At 41.3% G+C, this 13,110-nt stretch overlaps 1 protein-coding gene across 2 annotated transcripts in view; it reads right to left on the reverse strand.

Moving 5' to 3' along the window:
* The window catches only part of cfap299 (cilia and flagella associated protein 299), a 108,192-nt gene that overhangs the window by 64,016 nt on the left and 31,066 nt on the right, over positions 1-13,110 (reverse strand). For both annotated transcript variants that reach the window (XM_034090232.2, XM_034090231.2), the window contains exon 3: positions 10,519-10,609. In XM_034090232.2, coding sequence (XP_033946123.1) covers positions 10,519-10,609 — 91 coding nt within the window. The remainder of the gene's footprint in view (positions 1-10,518; positions 10,610-13,110) is intronic.

Consider the following 13,110-nt stretch of genomic DNA (forward strand, 5'->3'; position numbering starts at 1 on the left):
GTGGGGACACACACACGGCTTGTAATGCAATAGGGCTGGGAATTCCTCTTTAATTTCAATGCTATACTTGATCTCTGGGCTGCATGACTGACCACCTTATTATCTATAGCGACAGGAGCTTATCAATACAGAACTCGCTGGGTCCACAGACCAAAGACAAACACTTCCTTTATGCAGGATGTCCCCTCTGGGCATGAGACACGCAGCGCAGGCCGGCCAGCTAAATTCCACAACTAAAAGGGTGGGAGACTGAAAATCACTTCGCAAATAGGGCTGCATGATTTGGGGGGAAAAAGCTGATTATTTTTGAATGATATTGTAATGAATGTGATCTGACTCCAGGTTTAGGAATGAATATCCATCATGCAGCACCACAATCCTTTATTCAGAAAGATATGTTCACATATGTTGGCTTTACCAAATAATGCGCTTGCTAGTGGATTTTGCACTTGGCATCATTGCGATGTTGACAACATTTTGAATAATGATTCAGCTCCTTTTCCAAACCATCAAATTAAAGTAAGTAGGACATCTATTACAGTATAACACCTTTTGTCAACAGTTTCAGAATAACATTACAAGTCAAGTTAACATGTCCCGATGGTTTATGGACACTGACCCTGGGTAAACACATTCATTCTTGGCCAGGCTAATTGGATTTCACCAAACACACATACAAAGCATGTCCCTACGTGTTATTGCAGAGTATATTTGAAATACTAGAGTTTGGTATTTCAACAGATAACATTCACACAAACTGAATTAGATGCTTAAGGAGTGAGACACAGAGCTTTAGAAACAAGATGAGAAACAATGCTCACATTAAAATAAGTAATTGACAGACAATTACTTATTTTACATTTGTATTAACTGAAGACAAGAACAGACGAGCCCTTTTGTGACATAAATAAAATGTATGAGTTGTTATTGTTATTTATTTTGTACAAACCCTTGTGCCCTCCTCGGGCATTTTTGTACATTTTTCCTGACTTTTTTTTTTGGTTTGATAATCATTTCAGCTTCTGGCATGGATTTCTGCAAGAAGTCTTCTTTTGAGTCAAATGTTTGAAATCCAATGGCGTTACTCTTACATGTTTTCTATACTCTTGAGATGCATTTTGCACCCTCTGGACCCCTTCATGGCAAAAATGTCATACATCAATATTTGTTTCTACTTTTTTTTCCATGAATCACTTGAACAACTTCTAACGTGCTCAAAACTACCAAACATTAAGTCATTTTCAGGATTTTAACCCTTTAAATGCCTGTTTCATTATTTGAATTATTTCATTTATCTTAAAAAAAAAAACACAAAAAATGAAATATGTTCAATATATTAATTAGTAGAGGGATGGACCTTTGGTGGTTATTAGAGTCTTGGATGTGTCAAAGATTAGCAACACAATAGATTTGACTGCATTCTTATTTTGTACGTAGTGTCAGATACTACCTCTGGACCCCTTTGTGGCAAAAATGTACACGCCCCAAATAACTGCTATTAAATCATCATACATCAATATCTTTTTCTACTTTTTTCTTTTCATGAATCACATAACCAACTTATAACATACTCAAAACTACCAAACATTCAATAATATTCTGGATTATAACCCTTTAAATGCCCGTTTCATTATTTTAATGATTTAATTTCTCTCAAAAATGCCTCATTGACTTCCATTCAGACCACATTTGTTGATCTCACTGCCATTGCAGTATAAAACCATGCATTTTGTAATGTCAGCATTTCATTTAGAAGACAAGTAGTGATATTTGATATTTCTCCTCTATTCCAACAGATTACACTGTTTTCCCACCGGAGGCCGATGCATGCAATTCTTACATTGTTGCCGGTTATATTATGGGTGTGTGTGTATGTGTGTGTGTGTGTGTGTGTGTGTGCGCGCGCGCGCGCGTGCGTGCGTGTGTGTGTGTGTGTGTGTGTGGCCTAGCATTAATATACTTGTGGGGACCTACATCTGTCTACACAGTCACGTGTGGGGACAAGTCAATTGTAAGTCAATGTAATGTCCCCTGAAGTGATGTATACATGGTATGTGTGTGTGTGTGTGTGTGTGTGTGTGTGTGTGTGTGTGTGTGTGTGTGTGTGTGTGTGTGTGTGTGTGTGTGTGTGTGTGTGAATCTGTAAGCATGCATGGATCATTTCATGGGTAAAAAAAGGCCATCTCTTGAGGGATGAGTTTGATGTGTCTTTGAAGAGCTGCTTGATTACTCAAAAACAACTGTTAGTGTGTTTATGCACCTGGCTGCCAAATATAAACATGCAGTTTGACCAAGGGTTTATTTCATTAGTGAGCAGAGAAGGAGAAAGACCTGGAGCAAAGAGAAGGAACTCAAATGAAGAAGCATGTCAGTGCAGAGGAGACTTCAGAAATGATCTTGTAGCCTCCTTCTGCCAGCGAGCTGCAGGACTCATCTGAAGAAGACACAAGGTTCGGGGGGGGGGGGGGGGGGGGGTCTGACACTGAATGCTCTCTGGAGTCCAGCATTTCTTGGAGTTCCTCTGACCCTTCCTCTCACAATCTGTGAGGACACCCTGGTTTTCCCCAGCTCCTGGGAGGACGACCTCCGTTCTTCTCTGTCCCCTCACTGTGGACGGGACCCTCAGTGTCCTCTCCACTTTCAGAGGAAGGGTCAGAGGAACTCCAAGAAATGCTGGACTCCAGAGAGCATCCACCCCCCCCCCCCCCGAACCTTGTGTCTTCTTCAGAAGAGTCCTGCAGAAGAAGGCTGCAAGATCATTTCTGAAGTCTCCTCTGCACTGACATGCTTCTTCATTTGAGTTCCTTCTCTTTGCTCCAGGTCTTTCTCCTTCTCTGCTCACTAATGAAATGCAGCCAGGTGCATAAACACACTAACAGTTGTTTTTTGTTTTTGAGTAATCAAGCAGCTCTTCAAAGACGCATCAAACTCATCCCTCAAAAGACCACTCTCGGGCCCCCTGGTAGTCACACGGCTCCATAATATAACCGGCAACAATGTAAGAATTGCATGCATCGACTCATTGGACTCATTTGTTTTCTTCTGTAACATAGTGACATCACTATGTAACACTCGCCCTTCTATTGGCTAGAGCTCCAACTCATTGTTTGTGATATGCTAAGGAGCGGTACATTTCCAACACATCTCTAAGCGGTTGACCAATCACAACCGAGCCGGCCAGCTAACCAATCAGAGCAGAATGGACTCTGGTTTCAGACAGAGGGTGAAAAGAGGTGCTACAGCACAGGCAGTGTGAGAAAAATAAAGAACCTTTTTGAACATTAAAGCATTTAAACATGTCACAGTAAAGGCACAACATACAAATATGACCCTGAAAATTAGCTTTGAGTATGAAAACATTAATACAATTAATATGACATTTTTTACATGATAAAATCTTATGATAAGTAATTTTTATCAAATCTCTTTGACAGGCTGAATGCGACTTTTGTTCTGACTTCTTTGATAATCCTGAGAGCCAACATACTTATTCACTGTTTAAGGCAAGGCACTGTGCCAGGTGCATTGTTTTAATGAAGTTCCCTCTTGTTCCTGAGTGAGTGATGGCTTTACTCAAACAATGATTAACATATTTGTTTGCTTCTTACGGGCAGCGCATGTTTACTTTCAGGGTACATTATGTGCTTTAGTCGATTGAAAAATCATTTTTACACTCCTGGCATTTGATGAAGGTGGAATACATTATCATCAAATAGCATCATGTCCACATGTCGGTCCTGTAATTTGTGTGTTAAACACCATGAGTAAACACGCGCTATTGAACTTTTTCAACCTGGGTCATTTTGTGGTAGTATTGGCGACATGCCTAGTATAGTCAATATGACATGTTTCCAAAATGTCCACTATGACCGATCAGATAAAGGTTTTAAGAAAAAATAAAAATGAACTACTGTGCTTTAAATAATAAAATGTGGCACATCTTTTATTTTTTAAATAATAATTTTTGTATTTTATATCATTGGCACAATCTATGTTTCTCAGTCAGTTATGGCTAAACATGTTCAGTAAAAGGCTTACTGCATGCACATTTGATTTGATCTGTGCTCATTCATCAGTTCAACATTAGTTTGATATTTATCATTTCCACATTGATACCATCAGAGCCTCTCAACAAACTGCTGAAAACAAACGGGGAGCAGAGAGGGCGGTGACAGCACACCTTCAGTTTCAGATGTGAAGCTTCCAACAATGGACACCCTCAGGCATCCTGCACAGGTGTGACCTGGGTTTGATAAAAAAAAAAACTAACTTCTTACCCAGTGCAAATAAAAGCCAAAGCTGTCCAGGTGCAGCTTTTGTTTGTGTGTGACTTTTGGCAGTGGGGCTGCTTTCGCAACAGGGCCCAGGGAAGTCAAAGCACGACGAAAAGGCCAGGCACTGAAGGCTTTACAGGTTCAGCTGATCAGCAAACATAGAGGAGGGATCCTTCGACAGAGCAACAACTGAAAATGTATCAAAGTCCATATTTTGAATACAATTTAGAATTTATTTGCCAGTCAGGATGTACACACATGCAGGGAAAATTAGCATTTTTTTTCAACAAAGAAAATGTCTGCTATCAACCTTTTGTAAAGCCCTTTTGGGCATGACATAAAAGAAAACATACCCTGACAAAATGTATTAAGTGACAGGTGTAATTTCAACCGGGATTGAAAGGCTGAGCCTGACAGAAACAAAAGAGTGACCCCTCTGATTAATCGGACGGAAAATCACAATACATGTCATCCATTTAAAGGAAAGCCAATAACTCAGCCTTAAGTATCAATTTTCTCCGTCAAAGAGCCTTAAATGGATAATTTTCTGTGTCCCGACAGTCCCTTATCACGAAGATGAAACATTAAGCCTAACCAATTAAACCAGGGAAGCTATTTGTGTTTGATTTGGATTTCAACTATTTAAATGTTACCATAAAAGAAGACTGGCAGATACAGTTACAGATAAAGCTAGTATAGATAGAACAACTCGAGGGGAAATAACATGTTTTTAGGTTTTTCATAGTCATAAAGAATGAAGGGTTTATTTTGACCGGGAAAGTTACCTCGTGTTGCTGGGTGGTCTTATTATTGAACCTAATCGAATATTAAAGTGGGTAACTCGACACTTTCATAAAGGATAGTGGTTGCAAAGGGAAGAAATCCAAACTCTCTCCAACTTCTTTATACTGCATTATTTTTGGCAGCATTTGTAACATAGGCCTACTATGGAGGAATACCTCACAGATACCAACATATCAATGTTTAAACTTACAAAAGCTCACCTACTTAAAAAGTTTCAAAGAGGAGAGGCACCAATGTGTGTTCAACTTTAAACACAGGGCAACTCAAAGGAAAAAAAACATTGCTCTGATCAAACTTTTGAGCAAGGAAGCTCAGTCTTTTTGAGATGAAAAATAAGAAATGTGGGAAAACATCTCAGCAAAACAGTTTTGGTAATAACAACATGATGTTTTGATGGTGTTGTTATTCTAGCCATTTTATATAATCTGAATACAGGCAGCCTTATGTAAAATCACTTAAGATTCTCTGATTGAAAAAGCTGCAGTTATATCTCAAATGAAGGGCTGAAAGAACGGGAGTGGTGGGGTTGCTTTTGCTCAGTACTGTGTGTAACACACTTCCATGTGTTACTCCCTCTACACCCCTCCATGCACTTCATGTGATCTCATAATTGCAAAGCCATCAGGGGCAGGTAAATGGAGGTGAAACAAAACTCAATTGTGGTTCTCCAGCATCTTGGAAGAGATTCATTTGAAGTCTATCAACCCTTACACTCTCTGCAGAACACATTCCCCCAAAATGTTACATTTGTAATCCTATACGGTAAGTATAGACAGAGAATTGGGTTAAAAGTAATGTTTGTAATACAAAGTAGGCAGCGTTCATGGTCAAAGGTCCCTGGTGTGTCCACGTTTAATAAGGCATGCAGGATTTGTCAATGCCTCGAGAACACCTGCTGAAGGGTTAACTGAACAGATAGCTTCACTTCAGACAGGAGAGGTGTGTGAGGCAACAGCTCCACCTTTATCATGGCAGACAATAGGGTGAATCTTGGAAAGTACAGTAAGCATCGTCCTGGTTCCCTTGACAGAAGAGCCAATGGGATTTTTCCATTACATTTTGGATTATTGAGAAAAACAACAACATTTTATGATACTGTACTTACTTGTTTTTATTCAGCTTATCTTGACCACTTTTGTGAACTGGGCTATAAAGAAACACACACTAAAGTAGTATATTTTTTACATCACCATTACGCTAAAGGAGGTCCATTTTGTCAAAGTACTTTAGACAAGATTAGCCTTTATTAGTGAGTACATGGGCAGCCAGCTCTAACCACTATAGCTATACAGCCCTGCAACCAACATGTTGGTAGCTTGTGATTACTACAAACCATTTTCCAAGCATCCAAACCAAAAATCCATTCAAAGACCCATTGATTCAAGACAAGTGAACCGGAATTGCCAAAATGCTAACTAATTTCCAGGTTTTAGGACTCTTTCCACAGCTCTTTATATGCCTGCCATGTCCGCATCACTGCAGATGCCACACAAATATGACTTTAGATCTTCCTCACCATCCTACTGTCACGTCACCCTTGAACAGACCTAAAGGCTTTACCTGAGGTATCAACTCCAAACCCAAAGGAGGCATTTTCCGACTATTTACCTCAGACTTGGCGGTCCTAGACTTTCATTTCCAATCCTCTTCACACTCTGTTGCAAGCTGCCCAGTGTGTTGCTGGAGGTCATAGTCTGATGGAGCAAACCACACCTTTACTCATCTGCTGCACCTGGAGAGTCTGTCTATGAAAACTGAAACCGGAATCTGCGCCTAGGCCTTCGCAGAGGTCAACTGCCCAATGGTGAAGTACCACACACCTCTTAGCTCATTGCAGAAAAACAATAATCGGCAGCTAATAGTATGGACAGGCATCCTATTTCGTCAATCTACTCCCACACAAGAAAAATTCCCTGCAACCCTTACCACTGCGAGACTACCTCTCTGTTCACTGTTAGAAATCTCTGCCAAAGGGATGGGCAACACCAATCCTTATCTCTCAGCACTCGCATTTACTTGGCACATCTCACACTTGGCAACTACTGTGCAGGCGCTGTGTAGACGTCAGCCCGATTAGTTGGTATTGCTTCCCTCCAACGTGGACCAACATCCCCGCTGCCGTCACCTGATGCTTCACATCTCAAAAGCAGCTTTTAGCAGCCAAGAATACGTTTACAAAGGCTGCATGCCATTCAGCTGACAATAGACCTGACCCTTACACCACTCGCAGGTGATGAGATAAGGAACAAGTACAAACATTCCTAAAGAGACTCTGTTTTTGTACACAAGTAAAGACTTCGTTTACAGAAGACAACATTTTTCATCACGCCAACCATGGTTGAATAAAGAGAACTGGATACAGTGCTGGAGGCGGGACCCCGTTCATTACTATGAAAAATACTCAGTGGTGCATGAAGCCAAAATGACCAGAATCTCGAGAGCAAAAGTACGCTTATGTGGGCCCATAGCGCGTGCACACAAGCGTTTTACTCAAGCGTTTTACTCAAGCCCCGCATCCAATTTGCAGCATTACGGATGATCTAGTCAAATGAACAGAGAGGTAAAATAACTCTGGATTGGCTTTTAGCTGATTGTACAACTTTTAAACCCTAATGATTTATGTAAGGACCATAAATGGGTTTGTACTGGATTTACAGACGTCTCTTTCCCAATGTAAGTCAATGTGAAAAGTATTTTCTGGCCCAATGAGGTCACGCACTGACACACAAGTTGTAGTAACACAGTTTGGCCACTACGTACATTTGCTTCAATGTCTGGTGCACTTGCTGGGGGCTTGATGCTGAACCCTTCCGCCATGAACGATAGGCGCTTTCTTGACATTTTTATTTCAAGCACATAAACAGTATTTGTGTTTCAATTCATGCAAAAAAAACATGGTGAAAAACAATATCATCTTTAAGCCGTAAATAAGACTGATATTAAAGGTGTTCTATCATGAAAAATGCACTATTTGATGTATTTTATACATAAATATGTGTCCCTGGTGTCAGGGAACTCACAAAGTGTCAGAAAAGAAAAACCCTCTCTCTTTTCCTCCGTACCCACATCTCTAAAAAACGGGGGTACAACGGAGCTGATCCAGATTTGCATCCGATATTACGTAATATCGGAAATGTGGGCTGGCTTTAAACCCACAGCCCTATCAGAAACATTGCTATCAGTAATGATGCACGACGTGTTTTGGAACTAATATGGTCTTTGTTTACATTAGCAAGCATCGCTAACACTCAGAGCTAACCTGTACTGGAGAGAGTATGTGTAAATAAGCATGAAATAAAAAAAGGAACTCACCTTGTAGTAAAATCCGTAAGAAAAAAGCATTTGAGCTCCATACTGTTTCAGAAATAATACTTGAAGTGGTTTGGAACATAATATGGCGTTTAATTACGGCAGCATTTAGCTGTATCTGAGCAGAGCAGACAGCCTGCTCGTCACAGAACGGTGGGTTACGTATTGTAACCCTAGTATTAGCACAGGCGGAGCCCTCTACTGGACTCTATGGGTACTACTCTCATCAATGATACGCGAGCGTTCACACACTGAAGTTGTATAAACATAGCCGGCCAATTGGGGCGAGCCTACCTGAATGCGCGCAGAGCTCACAGTATATAAGCCGGCTACGCCTCCTGACTGTCATCCTACACCCTCTTCAGCGAGCGGCATAGGAAAGACAGGGCGCCTAGGTAGAGGGCTCCGCCTGTGCTTACAGAACTAGGGTTACAATACGTAACCCACCGTTCTATCTCACACAGGCTCCGCCCTCTACTGGACTATGGGTACAGTGGGTGGAGCCCCGATGGATAAACGCCTTGTCGTCCCTCAGCATCGACCCACCACACTGCCCCTGACCGGCCTTTGGCTAACAGCCTCCGCACCCCAACTTCCTATCACCCGGTTGAGACCGTGGAGAAGTCGGGCCGCAGCTTACTTGGCTGGGTAGAGCCTAATTGGTGTGAATAAGCCCATAGCTCCACCCTGCAGGTGCCAGCGCAAGTGACTATACAATGCACACCACATTTCCCAGTTCCCTAAGGAGCATGGGGAAAACGTAAGTGTGCTATGTCCTCCACACTCACACGCTTACCTCGGGTAGTGTGTGCACGGACCCTAGTGGGGAAGGCTCTCCAACCCTGTATGGGGCTTACTGCGCACCACGTTTCCCAGGTCCCTAAGGAGCATGGGACAACGTAAGTGCATTATGTCCAAGGGGGTCAGATACAGCTTACTGACCCACAGCCCTCCTCCTTTCACCAGTCCTGTGTTAGCCCAGCACGCACCAACGATGAAAAAGGAGCCAGACATGTCTTAAGGCCCTGACACACCAGACCGAAATCGGCCGTTAGGACGACGAAGTGTGCCCTGTCGCCCAAACTCAATTTGGTGTGTCCCGCACCGTCGGCCGTGACACGCCTTATTTGGCCTTTCATGGCTGACGTATGGCCGATTCAACATGTTGAATCGGCCATGCGTCCGCCCCGCTGGAATGGCGAACGTGAATGGCACCGCCTCGGCCATATCCTGGTCCCCAAACACTCGAAGCAGAGGTGGTGGGGATCGGCGCCCACTATTGAGCCAGGGCACCAAGGACAGGCCCGGGTCTCTAGAAGTGGCGACTCCATGAAGGCACAATAACTTTTTTCTTTTTCTTTTAAATGTTTTACTTTTCTCTGTTAGGTGTTGTCCTGCTCGCTGAAGAGAAAAATATGACAGTCAGGGCATAGCCGCATTATATACTGTGAGCGCGCATTCAGGTAGGCTCGCCCTGATTGGCCGACTACGTTTATACAACTTCAGTGTATAAACGTATACACTATAATAGAGTCCAGTAGAGAGTGGAGCATGTGTGAGATATAACTCACTGCTTGCCTTGGCTCAAAAGGGGGTGGGGCCAGCAGCTACAGTCACAGAATCAGCTGAAATAGAGGGATAAGAGGGATGTCTATAATGCATAATCTGTTTGGTATTTTGAGCATAACACATCATAGACATGTTTTTTATATATTTGTATATATCTGAGACCCATAATATATGCCTAAAAATAGCATGATAGGAGTTGTAGTTGTGAGAATTCTAAATGTTGTTGAATAATGTCTAATAAACTGTGCAACACTGGGTCAAACATTCTCCTTAGATAGGTAATACACTCAGGCTTGTACTACGGCTCTGAGGTGAGGCCCCTTTTAAAATAATGTTCAATCGTAAAAGAACACCTATGACAAGGTAGTTATGTAAACTGGGTTTTATGGGAGAGGGGCAGGTAGCTAGTGCTCATGGTATTTAGGGAGTGAAAAGGGGGGGGGGGGGTATTTCCACTCAACCTGACACAGTATGGATTTTGTTCCCATCCTAATGGAATAGCAGAAATATTTGAGGGGAATCCCATTACGTAGCAATTGGAGTGCTGTAATAATGTACTCACAGTCATTTTCCCACTGCGGTTGGCCTCCTCTCGCTCTGCCAGGGCTTTCAGGAAGTTATCTTTGAGTTCTTTTCCTGCACTTGCCAGTGTCCTGGAAAAGACAACACTCAAACGGTTTGAAATGTTTCTCTTAACCTGAAAAAAATGTCACATGAAGTCACATGAAGCCTTAAATGTTCTTTATGGAGGCTTTACACCTTTAACATGTTATAGGGTCAGGGCACTATCTGCTTTAAATGGGGGCGGAGTGGCACAGTGGGCTGTGCGTTGATCATCAGATCAAGGGATACTTGGGATAGTTGGGGAACTCCAGTTCAAAACCCTCCTCCGCCGCAGCTACGTCTGTAAAGCTGTTGTGTCCTTGGGCAAGACACTTCACCTGAATTTGCTCCTGTGGGTATTGTCCACAGTACATGACCGTTACATGTATGATATGTGTGTAATGTGTATTTGTAAACCGCTTTGAGCTCTGGAAAAGCGCTATAATATATATAAGGAATTATTATTATTATTATTATTATTATTAAATGAACAATTAAGAATACTACTCATTGAAATGGTTTGAGTATTTATTTTTGGAAGAACCCAAATGATCATAGATATTGTTGACAAGTCAATGTTGTTACTATGACAGAATGTTAATACTATGAAGAATCTCACATGGCCAAATGCCCTTCCTAATTTCATTATGCATTATGATATGATTATTTTAATCATATCAGAGTTTAATTACTTTCTATGACAGATGTTAACACATAGGCTGGCCTGTTTCTATGGAAACATGGTTTTGCTGCACTCTAATGTACACCTGAAATAACATTGGCACTAATATTTGAACAGTTAACACTACAGCACAAGCTAAAAAACGGGCTTGTATCCAGCACAACATTCATCAGATCTACACCAAGTTAACATCTAAAAGGCAGTAAACAGGTCATTGGAGCCTCTCAGTTGTGGTTAAAGGTTCTTAACAAGAGAAGAAGTTAGAGAAAGTGACAGTGGAACGCTGCTGTTTCTATTGACTTCAGCTACTCTAAAGGATAATCGGTTAAATTATTGTATATTTTTTCATTTATGATGAGCACAAATCAAAGAACTGTGTAAGCAACTGTGTATTTTTAACCACATTTAAAAATCAACAAGATTATGGCAGTAATAACTACTTTGTTGGACAATATTTTGTCCAACAAACAACATTATTGTAATTGTAACACTATTTCATGACATGATTATAATTAGTAAATAAATATAACACAGTAAATCTTGATTCCAATAACAGCAGACTATTGTCATAAAAAGTATGGGAATCAAATAGGATTTCCTGTGTCTGCATCAGGTGAAATCAAAATATAGAATTGAAGAAAAAGAAAAGAAATGCTGATAAGGTGATATCAAATATCACAATGGTTGCTTCTCCAAACAAAAAGTCCTTGTTGTCCCCTTGATAGATGGTTGCAAACTGTTGAGGCCTTATTCCCACCCCTCCACAACTCTGACACCATTCAAGTCAAGGTCATATGATAGCCCTGCAGGACTCTTTCCTTTCTAAAGGCTGTCCACCTAGGTCCTGCTGCTTTGAAATCTAACTTGCCATTGTTATTTTTACTGCCCATGACAAGGACAAAGGGACCGGGCAGTGGGGACACACACACGGCTTGTAATGCAATAGGGCTGGGAATTCCTCTTTAATTTCAATGCTATACTTGATCTCTGGGCTGCATGACTGACCACCTTATTATCTATAGCGACAGGAGCTTATCAATACAGAACTCGCTGGGTCCACAGACCAAAGACAAACACTTCCTTTATGCAGGATGTCCCCTCTGGGCATGAGACACGCAGCGCAGGCCGGCCAGCTAAATTCCACAACTAAAAGGGTGGGAGACTGAAAATCACTTCGCAAATAGGGCTGCATGATTTGGGGGGAAAAAGCTGATTATTTTTGAATGATATTGTAATGAATGTGATCTGACTCCAGGTTTAGGAATGAATATCCATCATGCAGCACCACAATCCTTTATTCAGAAAGATATGTTCACATATGTTGGCTTTACCAAATAATGCGCTTGCTAGTGGATTTTGCACTTGGCATCATTGCGATGTTGACAACATTTTGAATAATGATTCAGCTCCTTTTCCAAACCATCAAATTAAAGTAAGTAGGACATCTATTACAGTATAACACCTTTTGTCAACAGTTTCAGAATAACATTACAAGTCAAGTTAACATGTCCCGATGGTTTATGGACACTGACCCTGGGTAAAACATTCATTCTTGGCCAGGCTAATTGGATTTCACCAAACACACATACAAAGCATGTCCCTACGTGTTATTGCAGAGTATATTTGAAATACTAGAGTTTGGTATTTCAACAGATAACATTCACACAAACTGAATTAGATGCTTAAGGAGTGAGACACAGAGCTTTAGAAACAAGATGAGAAACAATGCTCACATTAAATAAGTAATTGACAGACAATTACTTATTTTACATTTGTATTAACTGAAGACAAAACAGACGAGCCCTTTTGTGACATAAATAAAATGTATGAGTTGTTATTGTTATTTATTTTGTACAAACCCTTGTGCCC

The sequence above is a fragment of the Pseudochaenichthys georgianus genome, chromosome 9 (assembly GCF_902827115.2).
Source record: "Pseudochaenichthys georgianus chromosome 9, fPseGeo1.2, whole genome shotgun sequence".
In the NCBI taxonomy this organism is placed as follows: domain Eukaryota; kingdom Metazoa; phylum Chordata; class Actinopteri; order Perciformes; family Channichthyidae; genus Pseudochaenichthys; species Pseudochaenichthys georgianus.